Consider the following 19,442-nt stretch of genomic DNA (forward strand, 5'->3'; position numbering starts at 1 on the left):
TACACTAGACCTTTAGTGATTGTCCTGAAAACCACTGGGGCATGCTAGGAAATGACCAAACACAAGGGCAGGTTTACTGCTTACCTCTCACATGTTAGCACTTCAGGGAAGCCAGTCACCTTGAGGAAGGCTCGAGCCTGAAATCTGTCATCGCTTGTTGTGGAATGTATCGTTGTGGAGGAACTGCAGTCCTCTTTGTCTCCCTGGCTCAGGGATCCCAGGCTGCCTGACGTAGATGTCTCCATGACCTGATTAGGCAGAACTGCCTGCTTTGGATTCTCATGCAAAGATGGATTGGATGACCCATCTGCCAAAGGCTACGGTTAAAGAAAATTCACAAGGTCAATTAATACAACACAATAAGGACATAAACATCTCATCAGTTTGCAGTGTTTGCTTTCAAGGGAAAAATTAAACAATATACACAGCAAGAGTGTTTCCACATAAATTAAGATTCATCATACTGACAGGTTTCTGCATTGCCTGGAAAAGCATTCTTCTGTTGTGGTTATCTGCTTGGTGTATATTTTCTTACTGAAGGGCAGATCCTTGTGGGGTTTTTCTTACGGCTCCTTGGACAGACCCAACTTCCATTAATGTTAACGGGAAGAAAAGGTCTCTTGACTACAGCGAAAATTGACCGGACACCATGTAAAGCTCTGCAGGTTTCAGGGGGAGCTGAAAGCAGCTGATGCCTTACAGAGTAAGCCCTGAGTCAATGGACGATAAACAAAGATCCCTATTAAGTAGATTGGCAGTAAGTTTTCTTCCATTACTTGACTCTGCAATTTACTCTCACACAGAATGATTGTCATTAATTTTTACAAGTAGAATCTAAAACCTTACCCTAAATTTCTGATTGATGGGATAGATCACTTTTGCCTTTAATGCAAATGCCGTGACGTTACTGTTCAGAGGAGACTCACTTTCCTGTATGGAAAGAACAGAAAGACATTTGGGAACAGCAGCAGATCTGACAGTTGTTCACTGTGTGAACTGTCTGCCCTGTGTGCCCCTTTTGGTTACACGACTTAGAAATGTCTATTAATAACTAACTATTTATTGACTATTTCTGCTTTGGCACAAGAAGTCTTCTCATAAGACTTCATTCAGAGTATGAAACCCAGAAAAGGGAACTCTGTCATTACCACTGCTCCAAAATGTTTTTACTCCTGCAAGGGAAAATAGGCAATAGCTGGTATTCACAAGTTATTTTCATTTTGTGTTTTTTTTCCCCTTTAGCAGCAACTAAAGATTTCACATGAGAGACTGAAATTATCTTAGTAATAGAAACTACTAAAGGATAACCTCCACAGATATCATCATGGCTATGAATTCTGTCTTTCAATTTAAATGAAGAAACATTAGATTCAACAAAACTAGTCATCATTTTTTCCAGGAAGAACCTTTATAGTACAACCCTTACCTATAATCTAGAGAAAATACCAATATTCTTCCAAAGAACTTTTTATAGATAACACATTCTTTTCATACAATCTGCTATATGACATAATCTGACCTTCTGCTCCTCCCCTTTCCTAGCCACTGCTTTATGCACTGGAACAATGGGATAATCAGCTTTGTTTTGTGAAGTTATGTATGGCTTAATAAAAGGTTGGCTATAAGCAACAGATATAATGTTTAAATCCAAGCTTTAGGAGATTTCCTATTCTAACTTTTTTGGGTTTGTCATTTGAAATGAAAGAATCTGATTTGTGAAAACACAATTTTCTTTATATAGATTTTTCTAGGAAATATCAAAGCTCTAATAGAGTCTAAAAATAGAAATGGGAAGAGAAGAGCAAACTACGTCATTCATTAAACTCTTTTATCATTGCACCTTTTCATCTCCTTTTCATTTATTTCCAGAAGTCATTTTTGGATTTACTGATAAAGTTAAAAGCACGGGGTCAGCGTGTAAAACACTTGCTCATACTGAGCAGTCCCACGGCTGCAGTACATATTCAGGGACAGAAGCCAACGGATCCATTGCTCTGCAATGGCTGGAGGCAGAACAGTTCCAGTCCAAAGCCATAAAGCCATATCACAGTGTGCTAGAACTAACACATCCGGCTTCTCAGCAGGCATGAGTAATACACAGTTATTAATAACACGGTAATTATGGTATTAGTGCAATGTGGAAGGTCTCAGAATGAAAATATCTGTTTTTCTGAAGTGCTCTAACCTAACTAAAAGCACTTTCCATCTATGCTTCTTCATGAACTGTCAATTTGATGCTAGCAACTGCAAAAGCCTCTGGGAATTGGAACAAATGAATAGGAAAAAAAAAAACAACTTCAGTAGTTAGACAAATAGGTGGGAGAAAGTCCCTTCAAATAACAAAGTTACTTCTTAATGTGTTATAAATGAGCTATCGTGTTTGGGAAATGGATATAGTTGTGAATGATCACCTTTAAAAGACCGTGATCCCATTTCAAAAGGACTGGTAATATGCATAAAGTTGTATCATTGCATAAGGTCTCCCACAGGATTTACACTCCAAAAGAGAATCTAATCCATGCTCACTTGTTATGCTGTACTTTAACTCAAGCAAAATGACCAACCATGGTTTGTCACCATTCCTGATCACAAAACTGAAATGAAGATTAATTACCTGTCAGGACTTAAACCAACAGTAAAAAGTTTACAATAATGTCTATCTCCTCTTTGTCTTGAAACCAGTTCTCACTACAAGCTAAGCACCAGACTGGCTGGCTTTAATCTACACTTTCTGCAGATATTTAATTTATGTATAACAGACTGAATGAGTTAGCTGAACTGCACATTTTTGAAAATGTGCAGTTTAACTCACAACCTTTAGTTTCATCAAGAGCAGCCAAATCAGCTTTGGGTGAAAGGCAGTGATCTAACAACTACACGGTAGGACTAGTTCTCAAGTTATTTTGAGACTATCACCAAAAAGAAAAGTTTTTTGAATTTTTGATTGAGGGTGGGTTAAGTTTATACCTTCTCCTACTTTTATTTCCAAATTGTTTCTCTAATTGTCCTTGAATCCCAGCTCACCATAGTGGTGTTTCAGTACTTGTGGTCATTTGAACTCTGCACTGTATCTTCAAGCTGATACCTGATGGGAGAACTTCCTATGTGAGAAAGCCACTGAAGATGCTGCTGTTCGCAAACATACTGATTTTACTTCATTTATTCTTTCTCCCTCCATCGATCTACTCAGTCCAGCTGAGAGTTGGAGCCTCTAAGGAGGCTCTAGAAAAAAAGTATTTGTTCCAGATTGGACCTGATGAGGGGACTCTGTTACTGTCAAAATTTCTCTAATACATCTCCTTCTCCAGGAAATAATCCACTATCAACTATCAGCACTAATTTCAGTACTTAAGAACTTTTCCTTACGTCAATACTGTTAACTTTTCCCATCAGCCTTTTGAAATTAAGGACAATGTAGAGGAAAACCAAAGAGGCCTCTGTCCAGAAGGAACTCAGGATCTTGATTAAAATATCCAAAAAGAGTCCCTCAAGAGAAATGGAATTCGTAAGGGGAATGAGTGCCTGAAATGGTTGCATTCATAAGCAACCATCAACTCCCACTCTCCTTCTTATGCTTCTTCTGAACACTTTTTAAGGGTTCCATTTCAAACCCAGTAAAATTAAGACAGTTTGGACCAGGCCCTGAATGTGCTCATTGCTACATGCAGCAAAATGGACATCCACCAACAAAAGCAGAGCTTTACCTCCAGCACCATTTCCTCTGTTGAGGTATAGGATTCTGCTTTACTTTTCGTGAGTGTGTGCTCTTTTTCATCAGAGTTGAAGCTTTCCAGAAGTCTCTGGGAATCATCCTTCTGAAATTCCGAGAGAAAACAGATAAAATGTAACACTGAGATCACGCAGATTCACTCGAAACGTCTTTGACAGCAACCTGGATACATTCATGTCTCCATCCTGAAAATTATTTCAGTATTAGTTGAAAATTTTGGAAAAATACAGTCTGGAAACGAATGAGAATTTTACATATTCAGGAAGGAATAATTAAAATTATTGAACTTTATGAATTTGATTTGTCAGTCCAGAAGTAGAATTTTAATCTGAAAAGTTGTAAGAGGCTGTAAATGTGTCAAATCAATCCATCTGCTCTCAAAACGTCTTACTATGGAGTCGAGCTCACGGTCCGAGTTCAAATTTCTCAATTAAAGCAGGTTAACTAAAATTGTTTATAATTGCCTGCAATGAAGAGAACGTGGAATATTTTTGCTCCCCTGCTATGAGAAAAACTTCCTAAATGAAGTTTTATGGATGGGAAAGTTCCTGTGAGGAAGAAATAACCATCAGAAAATGTTCACCATCTTCCTTCCCCAGAAGCAGCCCGTATCATTGGCCTTTACTTCCCCAACAAACACACAGAGCCACTGGTACAGACACAGACTGTGCGGGAACAAAACTTCCTGCTGCACACTCTCTTCCCTGTGCACTAGATAGACCAAAAAATAATCTGATGTCGGTCAATGCATCCAAACACGGCATTGCAAGGAATTTTTTTAGTGAAGGAAAAGATGGCAGCCACCCTACCTTGACTACTTTTTAAATTATTTTTCAGGTTCTCAATCCACTGACTGCTTTTTGATATAGTCTATTGATATGGCTGCAGCCACTAGGCATGTAACTGTCTTATGGAAAGATTCTCCTTGAATTATTTGACCACTTGGTATATAAAGTAGTCCATTTTCTCAGAATACAGAGAACTGCCCAGCCTTTGAACACATTTCATTCCTTATGACTTGCCTCTATCACCTCTCTGGAACTTAGATGCTCAATAATACAGATCATACTCTTGGGTTAGCCTCTAAGATGTGGTGAATTGCAGATGCTGGTTCCTAAAAATCTACTTATGACAAAAGAACAGCTACAAGTCTCCCTCAACAATCTCGTCACTCATTTGTCCCAAACCAGAAGTTCACAAAATTTAGGTTGAGTGATCAGGACTTGTGGAAGTAGCCATGTTGAGTTCACCACTGTACCCCATACCATAGCCACTCCAAAATAAGAATTTACTTTTCTCGATCTGTTTCTCCAATTGTTCATACTTATCCAGTATTCATTTTCACTCCTTTATAACTCCAACACTATCATTTTAAAAATATTTGAATTGTTCCAGGATTCATTTGTTTCCTGCTAACATTTCTAATCTCATCGCCTTCCTCTCCACTTTTGTCCTTTGTTATTTTTGCAACTCAAGTGCTACTGAGCTCCCCTTTTAGAGCATTAAGAAGTCGAAGAAAACTAAGTCTAACTGTAATTACTGCAACACTTCATCAAGCTAATCTACCAGAATACCATAATGAGACAAGCTCCAACCCAAAGGGTCACAAAAGCCTTCAGACAATGCCGTACTCTAACAGGAGAATATTATCAATAGAAGGGTATTACAGTACACTACATGGTCTGAAGTTACCATGAAAAAGGTTTCTTCTTAAAACTATCCCAGTGTGTCCTATGCACAGATCATCAAACCAATAAGGCACTTAACTGCATGCGTCCAAGTCCCACAGATTCAGGCTGAGATCTATAGAATAGTGATTAATTGGGGCTCAGTGACAAACGACGGTGGCTTATCGCGGTGCCTATGGCTGCTTCGGACTCTAGGTACTTGCCCTGCTCCTGTTGCAAGTATAACTCAGCTGCTTGGGAAGGAACATGGCATACTTAGGTAAACTATCCCTGCTTTTACTTTGGATACAGAAGGCTGTAATACGTGCAGTTCAGTACCTGCTATACACACAATAGGCTTGCTCCATAGCATCGGTGGGGCAGACAGTACAAAGAAGGAACAGGCACAGATAGCCTAAGGTAGCCCTGTCCGATTTGGGAAATCAGACCCACAGGATACAACCTGCCCACCCTGCAATGTGCTGTGTATGTGTCAGTGGGCAGTTTATTCTTCTCTGAAAATAAACAACTCTTTTACAGCAGCAGCATTGATTTTAATGGCATTTAAGCACCTAAATGCATCTGAAGATCTGGGCCAGAGAGAACTGACAGCTTCTATTCCCTATTGACATAAATGACATAAAGGATAAAATTGTACATGGCTATATTTGAGTTGGTAGTGGCAGTACAATAAAGATACCACCTATTAAGGCAGGGAAAATGAGCAACTGAATCAGAGAGGCTTGCACTCGCACAAGATGCATCGATCCAGCATTTGAAGTGCCTCCATTACTAGGCTAAAGCATGGCGTCAAACAGAGTTTCAAACCTCCTACTTAAAAGCAGTTGGGAGCAAGAGGATTTTTCTCTTATGTCATGTTTAATGACGATCAACACTAGCAGATACGCACACGCAGCAGAGCTGTTATAGCTGAAAAAAGGTGTGGTTAAAAACCAAGCCAAACCAGACCCCCCACTGCAGGCTGGTAGAACACTCCGCAGGGCTCCAAATTTCCCAGCTGCACCAGCGCCAACCATTGCTATATCCAGTCAATCTGGCACGACTTGGGACTAAATGCAATGGGAGAAAGAAGCAGAAGTCGATATAATTCTCAGGAAATATATCTGCCTAGTAGCGGTTCTGCGGGTATGTGCTACCTCTGCAATCCTTGAGTCCAAACAAACACAGTATGTAGTAAAGAGATATGAACCATCACCACAGTCCTTAAAACAGCAAGGCAGTATGTTATTAACAAAATCACATGCTTTAGAAAATCCTGTTAGTTTTGCATCAAGCAAACTCTCAGATGTATTCTGCCTCCTTTATTTCTTGGGTATGTACGTGCGTACCCTCAGTGCAAAGTTATTGCTGTGGGTTAGTACTAATACTCTGCTTGTGCTGTTTGTAAAATGAACTTTGGAAGAGTTCGTAAAATGCTTTGCAAACTGCATTGTTCTTACTGGTTTAGGATGAAAATTAGTGTTTATTCTCAATTATCCCACGAAGTTTCTGCAACCTGGGTACACCTTCCATTATCCCCCGAAAGCAACACAGCCTCGTACAAGAAGTGATGGCTGCGAGAGGCATCTAGTGGGTCACCTATGTTAAAGATACAGGCCAGTAGGGCAATATTGAGAACACATAAATACTTAAACCGGCCTCTTTTTTAAGTCAGCCCGTTTGTTTCAGTAAATTTTTAAATGAAGAAAGTAGTAAAATCCTTTCCAACAGAAGTGTGTCAGGAGTTACGGGGCTCCCCACCTACCACCGAGCTCACCCCAAGCCCGCAGAGAGTCACCACTGCAGAGTACACCACCGGCCGCGCCGCTCGCCCCGCGCCCCCGGGCACCCGGCCCAGCTCAGGCAGCCCCGGCTGTGCCGTGCAGCGGGCAGAGCCGAGCCGGCGGCACCTCCCGCCCCCTCTGGGGCCGCCGCCCCTCACAAACCAGTCCCGACTCTTTCAAGCTGTTCACCCCGAGACAGGCCCGAGCCTCCCCGCGGCGGAAGGCACTGGGGAAGGCCGGCTGCCTGCCCCCCGCCCGCCCCGCGTACCTCTCTCCGCCGGCGCGGCCCGAGCGCGCAGCGGCAGAGCAGGGCGGCGGCGGCGGCGCCCAGCAGCAGCCCCAGGAGGACGGCGGGGGCCAGCAGGGCGGGCAGCGCCTGTAGCGAGCGAGCCCAGAACTGCAGCCCCACCGCCCGCACGCAGCCCTCGGCCGCCGCCATCGGGCCCGGCCTGCAGAGAGGGGAGGGGAGGTCCCGCTGCTCGGGGCCCCTCCGCCGCCCGCCCCCCGCCCTCGCCGCGGTGGGAGGAGACCGATGGCGGATGGATGCGGCGGCTGAGGCCCGGCCTGGCTCGGGGGCAGCGCCTGGAAAGTCTCCGCGGCGCCCTACGCGCCCGCGGAGGGCCCGCCCGCCGCCATGCGGCGGCTGCTGGCCGGCCTGCTGCTGGCGTTGCTCCCCGGTGGGCCCTCCGCGCCCGCCCAGCCTCTCGGAGCGGCCACCTGGCGCGCCCGGGCCGGGGGCCGCCCCCCGCCGAACCCCGCGGAGGGGGCCGGGGCGCGGGGCTCGCCCCGGGAGCCCTGCGGTCAGACGGCGGCTGCGGTAAGGCGGTGTGCCCGCGCGGCGCTGCGCGGGTGGCGGGTCAGCCCCTCAGCGGGGTGGATCCGTGGGCCCCCGGCGGCTGATGGCGGGCGAAGGAGCGGCTCTGTCAGAGGGCGCAACGAGCCCCAGAGGCGGGGTTTGCCGGAGGAGCGGTGGCTCGGCAGAGCAGCGGCCGCTTCCCAGGCACTTGGGCTGGGGGCGACGGCCCGAAAAGCTGCCAGGGGTCGGCGTGGTGGGGCCACTGCAACGTGCCACATGCCGACAGTGGCTCCGCGTCGCCGTTCTTCCTGAGCAGAGGCATTTGGTGTTTTTTTATCTAGTCACAGCACTCCTGCCCACTGGTTTCAGCCCGCTATTAGGAGTGCCACTAGCAGTTTAGGATACGGCTTTTATTTTTCATTCTCTCTCCTTATCTAGGTAGGTATTTATCAAGCTGTCTCAAAAGGTGTCAACGTAGTTTTCTTTTGCCCATGTGGAAAATAGCTGAGACTGCGCGGTGGGGAATGGAGGGAGTCATGAACGATAGTTTGTGGTGTGATTACAAAAAGACTAATCAGCAGGAAATAGTATTGCAGGAAAATGAAAAAAAACCCCAACTTATTTTTCCACCAGAAAAATAAATTAATGTAAGCTTGGGAAAATGTCTGCTGGCAATATTACTGCATTAAATTAATTACTTTTGAAGCTTGATGTGAGTGGTGGCCTGTAGAATTGGCACTATTTGCCGATGTGGAGCCCCTCGTGATGCCCTCTGGTATTATGGATGCGCTCTGCAGCAGAGTGGAAGAATTGTGCCGAATATCCAGACTGTATTTTCCAGTGCAGACTACTGAGAACTAAATGTCAGATAGGGCAGAAGAAAAAACAAGGAGTGCTGTAATGTCATCTGTAGTTGACACACATGGACATATGAACACCGTAGATTTTTGTGCATGAGCTGTTGTAAAACCACAGGTGAATGAATGCCTGGAGTCTGTGGAAATCAGGAGCCATTTGTACACTGATTTCCTAGGAAGGAGGAAATAAAGCTTGTTAGCTAGCAAGCCACATTTTCTGCCTTTATGCACACTTAGACCACTTAAACAAGATTTATCCCAACATTTAACATAATAGACCATCATATTGGTGTTTTATATTTTCATCAGTGTTTTACACTGGTGTCGTTACGTCCATTTAGTGTACTGGTACACATTTCCTTAGTGCAGATAGGGCTCTAGACTGCTCTAGAAATATCTGGCAAAGGTTAATTCCCTTTTAACGTGATTTCTATTGCTGCATATCCATATGAATATATGGAAATACATATATATATATATCCACCAGACAATTTTCAGTTTGCCGCTGAAGTTTCCTCTTCTTATCTTTCTGCGTTCTTGAGATGCTAGGCTACTCAAAATTCAGGGTCATATAGATTGTTTAACCAATGAGAAGAAATTAATGATGGTATTAGAGAACTTTGGCATAACTCAGTTTGTGTACAGGAATTCTGGAGTGCAGGGAGAGCTGTACAACAAGGTATTTGCAAATAGCCCCTAGTGAAGAGCTCAGTGCCTGGGGTCTCCCAGAGCTGCATCCTGGGGCTGCTCAGTGTGCTACATGTTCCCGCTTGTGTTCATTTCTCTGTCCTTTCCTTCTCCTCCACAAGAGCTGCCTCCAATCCCATACGTACTTGTTTTCCAGAGCAGTGTCCACTTAAAACACAGGGCTTCTGGTGCATCCAAATTTGTGAGATGTCTTGCATTTTCTATTATTTTGAGGGAAAGTGCCCTATCTGAAGTGAGGACTATTTTCACAGAAGGTTAACTAAGGTTATAGCTCTAGCAATAAGCAAAGTGATGGCTTCCCTGAGCAGGCAAAGGAGAAAATTGCCCGTAACTTGCTGTACTGTAACAGTGATGTTGACATAAGTCAGTACTTAACATTACTCACATGCAGTGCTTGGGAGCAAACAGAAACAGCAAGTGCGGTTCACGTCACTCAGTGGACTTATAAGATCACTGTTAATCAGCCAGCATTCCTAACTCTCTATTATCTCCTGCAAGGAAGCATTTTTATTAAATGAAAACTTGCTTGTATGACTACTACATCTTGGTCAAAACACTGCCTTAAAAATACTGGTTTCTTTTACTGACGTTCTAGAGCTGTGATTTCTGTAGCAATCTCTGCAGTCTGGGCAGAGGCAGGAGGCTGTCACAGATTGCCTCGTAAGCTGCAGTTTTTAGCCTGTGGTCCCTTTGAAAGGCTCTGTGTAATGCTCCGAAGGAAAAATGAGCATAACGTCAGTAGACTTGATCATCCAATATGGACACATTCCTGCTGACTCCTAGTGATTGGATTTTCCAGTGTCCTCAAATCTGCCTTTGAAAATGACAAAGAAAGATTATTTTATAAGAATAAACTAATAGCAAACCCTTCTGCTCCACTATTGCGCAGAGGCTCAGCCTGATAATATGAAGTGTAAGTACAGTTTGAGCCCCAAGTGTGCATAGCCATAGTGGGAGACAGCAGGGCCTCATACTGCTTGACAAGCTGTGGGGGACCTCTAGAGCCGTGTTGTGTCTCTTCTGGTAGTTAATTTTGTGAAACTCGGAGGCTTTGTGGAACAGGGTTCTGTCTAATTGTGAAGTATAAATTCAGCGTAAGAGTTCAATGTTAGACATTTATGAAAACAGTTCTTCTTTATAATTGCTCTCTTCTGTATTAACTTTAGGTTATTAAAGGTAATCTGTGGCTTCAAAAAGAGATGGAATGTCTGGGAATGACAGGTATGTAACTGTTTTCTCTCTCTTTTCAGTGCTGTGGGAGTCCCAGGACTCCCAGGGCATGGGTGTGAAGGTGGGCAGGGGACTGGAGCTGTGCCCTGGTGGCCCGCTGTCATCCGTGGGACTCTTGATCCTGGGCCACAGGGGTGTGTTTGCTCAGAAGTTAGGAACGAGGGTGCTCTAGGCTCCCTAAACAGCTCATCTAGAATGGAGCCCCTGTGAGAAGCCCTTAGTTTGTACCCTGCTCTGAATCATTTTCAGGAGGAGCCCTTTTTCCTCATTAAACATAATGATGTAGGGGAGCACCCTCTGATGCCCAGCATTCCCAGTGTTGTGGAAAACACGTTACTTAATGCTGATCAAGACCTTGTTCCTTTTCAGCTAACTTAACCTCTATGCGTTTACTAACACTGTTGCAATACTTACTCTTGAAGCTATTTTCAAAGACCTCTGCAATTACAATAACTAATATACTTTGTCCTGGACCAAGCTGTTAAAGACTCATAGATGTAGGGGGTCTGGAAGTGTTGCTGGGATACTAATACTCTTTACAGTGGGTATCGAGTACACTTGTCACTGATCTCAGATACACCGAGCATCTCCAGTGGTAGTAGCCTAATCTGATCGAAATAGGGTACCCTGATACTTAGAGAGGTCCCTTACAGCTTGGAGGAGCTGCGTCTGAAGGCTGACCGCCGCAGACTCTTTGTGTACATTTGGACAAATCACTTAGTTTTTCGGAGTCTCTGGTCTTTATTTTCTTTGTATAATAAATAGTGTGCTACCTTATGCAAGTGTGGTGGAGATGAGTACCCTGAAAGTTTACGACATCCTCGTACAGCGCATTAACAGGGGCAATGCAACGTCTGAAATAGACCCACCCCATGGCTGCAGTTCCCCAAGAGATGATTTCATGACATGCATTTGCCAAGAAATTGCACGCTCTGAAGCAGTCATCTAGTGAGATGCCTCTAATTTCTTTGCCCTGTGCCATGGCTAATTCACAAATGAGTTTATTAATTTAAATACGAAAGCAAAGAATTCAGATTTGCTGAGCTTCCTTGTTTTTTTTTCTGTATTTATTCAATGTCATCTTTGCTGCTCACATCTTGCTTTCTGATGGGTTGCAAATTATTAATGTACCATCCACTGAGAGAGCAAATGCATGTGGTTTAGTAGTTCAGAAGAACCTTCTGGTGCTGAAGAAAAAGTGGGTCTACTGGAGGTTTTTGACATGCAATATCTTTTTGTTAGTGGTTGAAAATAATGTGGCCAGCAGGACTAGGGAAGTGATTGTCCCTTTGAACTCGGCACTGGTGAGACCACACCCTGAATACTGTGTTCAGTTTTGGGCCCCTCATGACAAGACAGACATTGAGGTGCTGGAGCATGTCCAGAGAAGGGCAATGAAGCTCGTGAAGGCTCTAGAGCACAAGCCTTATGAAGAGTGGCTGAGGGAACTGGGGTTGTTTAGCCTGGAGAAAAGGAGGCTGAGGGGAGACCTCATCGCTCTCTACAACTCCCTGAAAGGAGGTTGTAGCGAGGTGGGTGTCGGTCTCTTCTCCCAAGTAACAAGCGATAGGACGAGAGGAAATGGCCTCAAGTTGTGCCAGGGGAGGTTTAGATTGGATATTAGGAAACATTTCTTCACCGAAAGGGTTGTCAAGCATTGGAACAGGCTGCCCAGGGAAGTGGTTGAGTCACCATCCCTGGAGGTATTTAAGAAGACATGTAGATGTGCTGCTTATGGACATGTTTTAGTGGTGGACTTGGCAGTGTTAGGTTTATGGTTGGACTCAATGATCTTAAAGGTCTTTTCCAACCTAAATGATTCTATGAAACGCTGCAATTTTGTTAGTAGATAAATATATGTGTTAAACGAGGGGCTGCTACAAGCACTGAATTGTATGCTTGATTTTATAACTGAGAATTGTCCCATTCTAATAAACATGAATCTTTAACATATTTAAAGCTAAGTTTTTAGTGGTTTGCTTAATTAAGGTACTAGACACTTCATTTTTTACTGAAGAAGTTCTCAATGAAAGCAGTGAGATGGGAACTTCTGCATAAAACCTTTGTCATTGATAATGGCAGTCTGCTGAAGTGAAATGGTTTGTGGCAGCACACTGATCTCAGGGTTTCTGTTGGAAGCTTTTTCGAGTTGTTTCTGGATAAGATGAGGAAAAGCAATCCCGGAATAGCCCTGTGGTTGGGGAACACAATGGATTTTTGAGAGTTATGTTCGAGTCTGCTCTGACTTACTCAAAACAGGTCTGGAAAGTAGATTTGTTTTGTCTAGTTTCTGTGACTTTATAACAAGAAAAGCTAATGGCAACATTCAAAACTGAAATACAGTAAATTACTACCTTTGCCTGTTCCTTGTTGTGTGTAATTGAAAGGACTCCAAATTGGATCTTGTATCCTGGATGGTTTTCAGGACAGGGAATAATTCAGAACAACAAAAATGTGGTAAACAAGTATATTTAACTCTTTTCTTCCCCACTGAAATAAAGCAAGATTATTCAAAGCTTTGCTGATAAATTCTGGGGGAAAGCATATCAGACTGCAGATGTGGGACTTGAAATATGCAGCCCTCGAGAGCTAAGAATTAGAATGACTGTCTTAGATAAATTGCTTTTTTTTCCTCTCAGTGTCAGATGATTTTTAATTCTGAACTTGGCATTTCACAAACTTGTCAGTCTTCACTTTCCTACTGTAATTTGGCAGGTTAGGATGTATTGTAAAGGTACGGGAGCCTTAAGGACATACTGGAGTCTTTGCTGCAAACCTATTGTAAGACTATTTTAATTTTGTATCGTCCTATTCAATTGCCATGGCCAAGAATAACCTTCACCTTAACTTCTGTCAAGAACAAGTAAGGCACTATAGTGTTATACCTACCCTTCTAATGGCGGTCCATCTGTGCCACTAACATGTTCAGGACTCAGCCCGTTTAGTCCAGTGGTAAAAGCTTGTGCTTTAGCATTGAAGGTCCCTGTCATTACACAAAACTAATTTCTTAGCAAAGGACAGTACGCTGACCACAAACATAGGACAGTTTCTTTTAGATACCCATCCTTCCACCCTCAGCCTGTATGAACACAGACCCACTGTTGCCACAGTCTCCACACGGTAGGTGCATTTTGTACCAGGTCGGATCCTCTCTGTATTTGCACACCCTGAGCAGCAAGCGAATGCAGTGAGAGCTGAGAGTGGCGAGCTCTCCTTCCTAAGTGTATTGCGTGTGCCTTGAGTGTGGCTGCTGGAGGTCCAAAAGAGCAAAAGGTCACCACCCAAAGCAATAGTGCACAAAGCTGAGGAGTGGCAAATGACTACCTGGGGAGAATAGCAAATAAAATTGAACAGCATTAAATAGCGGAGATCATTGTTCTCATCAACTGTGCATTTGTCATTTCATATTGTTGTGGCACTGCGCATATGTGGGACTGAGTGAATGCTATAGTAACGTGAGTGGTAAAATGTTACACCAATCTTCCAGCTGTTTCAGCTATATTAATACTTACTTTCATGTTTTCATTTCGTAATTCAATACAAAGTTGCCCTACCAGCACTGGTAATTAGCTGGGAATATGCAGTTTAAGACAGGGTTCTGGCGTATCTGTTTATATTGGGTTTATGGAGGATTAAATCATGGGAAAACATTTTAGTAACGTGCTAATTAAAAGTAAGATAAAATATTTAACAACTTGATAATACCTTGTAAAAATGTGGAATGTTTAATTAAGGAAAACAAAACAAAATTTCGTCTTAAAGATGGTGATACTGTCTCACATCTCAAAAGAAAGTGAAATTACTGCCTGCCTTTGATGAACTGTTTCACTTGGCCTCTTTGGAGATGTTTGCAGGAAAGCCCCAGGTTAAGCCTCATGCTCTGCTGGTTTGCTTGCTGGGAAGTGTTTTGGCCTGAGGCGTTGTACTTCGGGAGTGCCTGGTGGCAGCCTGGCAAGCCCAGCTGAGAGGGAGCTGTCTGGGCTGTGTGTAAAGCTGAAACTGTTCCCCTGCTTTGCAAAGTTTCCCTTTTGAAAAGGAGTGGGAATAGTTACCATTTAGAAACTAATGGAAGCGAAGACCATGCAGCTCTGATAATGGCTTTTCTGAAAACAGCCAGAAAAATGGCAAAGATTGAAGCTGTAAGAAGAAAGAGAGTGGAAGGAACAAGGAGACCGCAGAGTTGGTGTCAGAATTGGGGTGCACCTCTGAAGGGGCACTGGCAATGGTGCACTTGCACTTCTGAGCAGCAGGGTATCCAAAAGAAAGCTCGATGCTTGTTAGTGAACGGCCTCAGGAGTCAAGTATTAGTATTTTCCAACCTCAGGTGAATCTATTTGTAAAAAAAAACAATTTTTTTGGAAAAAAAATGGAAATCTAGAATAGATGTGAAAACCATAGAATGTGTTATGCCTGTACCATCCTTTCTCAGATACTCAACGTCCAGCCATCATCAGCCATCTACAGTCCATCTAGGACCTTATCTGAAAAGAGACAGCAGGTGAATTGATAAATACAATTATGTTGTCTTGATGTTAAGAGTATGCAGCAAGTTATGTGGAAAAGCAGTTACATTCTTGTAGGTCAGCTGGACTGAGCTGTATAATGTTCTAGTGACAGTTAAATATGTGTGGATCAGGAAGAAGTTATTTTATTTAACTGACAGTCAATACTACAAAAAATAATGAGATAAAAAAGTGCTGCTTTACTCACAAAGAAAACCAGGGTATTATAAAACAGCCTATATTGTCAAAAATTAATAGGAAGGATGAGAAGAGATCTGGAGGAAGGCAGTGGCACATATTGCTGTATAGACATACATCACACTGATTGAATCTATTTAAGCAAAACCTTCCACTGAGTGCTGGGAAGATACAAGTGAATTTGCAGAAGTATCCTTGTAGTCATCATCAACGTTGAGGCTGCTTAACATAATGTCAAGAACCTGCAAAATCCCCAACCTCCAATTACCGATGATGGAGCAGCCAAACAACGTGCCTGGAGACTTCTGCTGGGAGCTGGGCACATTACCTTGGGATTGTAAGTGATGACAAAGCATAACTTGAAAACAGACTCATCTGTGTAATTAGTAATCCAGAGATTTATTCACAGTCAAAGAACATGATCAGTTAATTAAATTGGTTACTGTGGACTTGATACTGTCCAGAGGGGAGTATCAGGATTTCCTTTCACATGAAAAGTGCAGCTGTGGGTGTGCTGATGGAGATGTCATGCTGCATAGGGCACAAGAACAAAATAGATTTTAAGAAGCAATTACCCCCTTCTTGTTGGCTGACCTCCCTCATCCAAAAGACAGAAGGAAATGATCTGCTAAATAAGAAGCACTTTTAAGGCAGTAGTTGCTCAACCCAGCCCATACATTTTGCCATTTTGACTTCTGACTCTTTACGAAGCCCTACAAAGAAGCTCCATGTCTTCAATCAGGGTTTCTGTTTACTACAAAGGAAAGTGTGTCTCCTGTAGTCTGGCAAGAAAACAAAAAGGAGAATTGGTGCTCCACCTCCGTAGGAATGGGATGGCAATTACATTAATATATGAGAGACACAGTAACTGTAAAATGAATCTTTTTCAGTGTTTGGATATATCTATACAAAACTGCGAAGAGGCTTGATTCAGTAGTCAGAACATAGGTTTAGAGCCATTGGAGGTGGGGTATAGTATGATACTTGGATCTGCTGGGGAGTGCCATGGCCAGGTGGGCTCAGACTGGTAGCTAGCAGGTCTGCACTGCACTTACAGTTCAGCACTGGCGTCATCCTGAGTGATTTGGGCTGTTGCTTAGTCTTGAAACGGAAATATGCTATGCATGACTACCCTGAAAAAATTCCAACCCCAGAGATATGCAGACATTTGGTATTGTAATTATACATATTGCTGTTCTCACCAAGTTTACCTTGTTATTTTTACAGTCCCTAAATTGGTCTGAATCTTGCATTGTTTAACAGTGGTTTAAGTATTTCAGTAAAACTTAGAGAAGTGAATTAAAACTGATCATAAAATATAAACAACTAGCTTTTCCTGGCCCCATATATCCACAGTTTGGTCCAATATAAACCACTCCCTCCCAAATAAAAAGCATGCTATTCCAGCATGGGAATACAGTGAAGCTCCCCAAGGTGCACATGTCCATCTGGGTTCTGTAAGCAGCAGGACTGTGTCCTGCTCATCCATTATGTTAACAGAAATCTTTTCAGTGATTCATGTGCATCAATGCTTCAAGGCCCTTTATAGGACCTCCTTTTAAGGGTGCAATTCTGAATGCTCTGTGCATGTCTTTTATATTTACAGCTAACAGTATTTCTCTATATTGTTCTTCCATCAAAGCAGTGTCTTTTCAAAAAAATGCTGCTTCTCATATTAATGGGATTTTAGTATCTTCAGCTTTTCATATTTCATTAACATATAATAGGATTTTTTAAAATGAAAACTTTATAGAAAAATGTAATTTTCCAAAAATCTTTGCTTTTCAGTGAGAGTTTTTGTTCATATTAATATATATTGCTAATTATTAAAATACGGGATTTCAAAATAAGTAATAAATGAGAACTATTATGCAAAGAATGAAAAAAAACTTCTTTGAACATAGCTAACTATCATTTTGAAATTTTAATGACTTTTTTTCTCTTCATTCAGCAGCTTTACCTTTTGACAATTTAGTATATTAAATTATTGATTTTTAGTATAAGCTCCTTTTATTAATGTCATAGGTGCTTTTACTTTAGTAGATGAAAGTGATTTCAAAACTGTTCTTGTAATTTTGCGTGATATTATGGACTAATCTTTCATAAAAATGTAAGAGTATAAGCTGGCATTTATATTGCTAATTACTAAATTGAGGAACATTTGATTTGATGGCACTCCAATTCAGCTGAAATGTAACTGAGACCCTTACTCAACTGAGAAGTATTTTTGTTCTGAATATGTATTGACGTGGTTAATGGTTAATTGGCAGACTGTATCTTTGCAGCAGAATACCCTTAGCACTGAGGGCACTCAGTGCTTCAATTATTTATGCTTTGCTGAAAATTTCTTTGTGCTGAAAATATTAACAGTTGATTTAAGGCTGAAACCTTTTATTCATGTATTAGGTATTTTATATTTCAATGGCAAGAAGTTTTCTGCGGGGTATATGTGAGTTCCCTAGGTAGGAAACAGTTTTGTTCTAACTCTTTCTGGGTTTTGTGGGGCAAATCCCGTCTGTGTTTCCTGTCTGGCCTCATGTCTCTGTTACCTGTATTGATTTCAAGTGCTTTGAGGGAGAGCGTACTGGTTGCTGTGTGCACACAGAGCACCAGGTACCACGAGCCCCATCCCTGGCTGGAACCTGCACCAAGCAGCTGCCGCCCGGGAGCCGGATTTAGCTCTAATGCAGAGCGTTGCCTTGGTTTTCAGCAATGCCCTTACCTCTGGTCATTCAAGCAAGTGAAGCCCCTCACCGGCTCTTGACTTCTGCAGCCTCGGATGATCAGTGGAGCCATTCACTGTTTGCTTTGATACCCTCATGGACAAAGAAGATTTTGTTCAAACGAGAGTCTTCTGTTAACCGCCAACTGGTCAGTAAAAGATGGTTTGCCACTTCTAATATTTGTAAGGATTGTAGCAATTATATCAAAAGTGAACGCTGCTGGGAATTTACTGCCCAATTAGTACATTTCTAATTCTGTCTTGGGTGATTATGTTCACTTGAGATGGCTTCAGCAACACCAGCTAGTTGTGAGACTTCCAAAGAATTATTGTGACAGATACAGCTATGTGATTGCTGTGTAAATTCTGATAGACAGTAATAAAACAGATCTGTATAGTCTGATGAACTTTGTGCGTAGTGTATTTTGTTAGGGAATTGTGATAGCCGGAAGATGAATACATCAATAAAGATGCTAATAATTACTTGTGGGAGTAAGTAGTTCATATAAATTTGGACTAGAAAAAAGGATTAACTATTGGGATAACAAAGCTCTTAAATTTGAAGGCAATTAATACCCCTAATTTTTTTTTCTCATTATTTACATAATTTAACTTGGGCTGCAGTTTGTGAATTACGATATTTTCACACTCTATGTAGACTTTTCCGCTTCCTCCACAGCCTGAAGATGTGTCCAATATATCAGTGTCGTCTGGATTTGGAATAACCCTTCAGAAATGTGGTGTGGTAAGTTTTCTTACATTTCTCTTGTTAATTTAGTAGGAAGTTTGTACCCAAATGTCCTTTAAAAAGTGAAAACAGAATTGTGCTCATGCTGAGTATTTGGGAGAAAGTCCATTTTGATGTTAAGATATTTGCACCCTCTGTAAGAGGCACAGTTTTGCATTGTTGATTCAAAACTGAAGGAAGTCGGTAAAATCTTCTCTCAGACTTCAGGGGATTTTGGATTGTGGTCAAAGTAAATACTTCAGTGTGAATTTGTAAAACTATAAATGGGCAAAGCCCAGTGAACTCTAGAAATCAGCCACAAGGCTGGGTAGAGATAGAGACAAACTTCTTTAGAGGATGAGATAGGCCTTCTGAGATACTCTCCTGGCTCAACCATGGGTGCCCTACCTGTGTCAAGTATAGACTCCTTTTGAAGGATGGGGCACTGAGCCCCGTGATGCCCATTGTGTCTTTGGGCATCCTATCACACAGCCATAGAAGAGCTAGTGTGTCATAGTCTG

General features: G+C 42.4%; 2 protein-coding genes across 10 annotated transcripts in view; one reads left to right on the top strand and one right to left on the bottom strand.

Annotated features, from left to right (window-relative positions):
• EVC (EvC ciliary complex subunit 1) overlaps positions 1–7,620 on the bottom strand; it is a 55,991-nt gene extending 48,371 nt beyond the window's left edge. For all 4 annotated transcript variants that reach the window (XM_076335929.1, XM_076335928.1, XM_076335927.1 and 1 more), the window contains exons 1-4: positions 7,450–7,620; positions 3,705–3,815; positions 847–930; positions 85–317 (exon numbers count right to left, since the gene is read on the bottom strand). In XM_076335929.1, the coding sequence (XP_076192044.1) occupies positions 85–317; positions 847–930; positions 3,705–3,815; positions 7,450–7,620 (599 nt within the window). The remainder of the gene's footprint in view (positions 1–84; positions 318–846; positions 931–3,704; positions 3,816–7,449) is intronic.
• A 331-nt stretch (positions 7,621–7,951) lies between these two features.
• The window catches only part of EVC2 (EvC ciliary complex subunit 2), an 85,316-nt gene continuing 73,825 nt past the window's right edge, over positions 7,952–19,442 (top strand). For 5 of the 6 annotated variants that reach the window (XM_076335921.1, XM_076335926.1, XM_076335923.1 and 2 more), the window contains exons 1-4: positions 7,952–7,998; positions 10,709–10,763; positions 18,183–18,343; positions 18,853–18,939. In XM_076335921.1, the coding sequence (XP_076192036.1) occupies positions 10,742–10,763; positions 18,183–18,343; positions 18,853–18,939 (270 nt within the window). In that variant the 5' untranslated portion in view covers positions 7,952–7,998; positions 10,709–10,741. The remainder of the gene's footprint in view (positions 7,999–10,708; positions 10,764–18,182; positions 18,344–18,852; positions 18,940–19,442) is intronic. The other variant, XM_076335924.1, reaches the window with a different exon arrangement.

Source organism: Aptenodytes patagonicus, chromosome 4 (genome assembly GCF_965638725.1).
Source record: "Aptenodytes patagonicus chromosome 4, bAptPat1.pri.cur, whole genome shotgun sequence".
NCBI classification, from domain to species: Eukaryota; Metazoa; Chordata; class Aves; order Sphenisciformes; family Spheniscidae; genus Aptenodytes; species Aptenodytes patagonicus.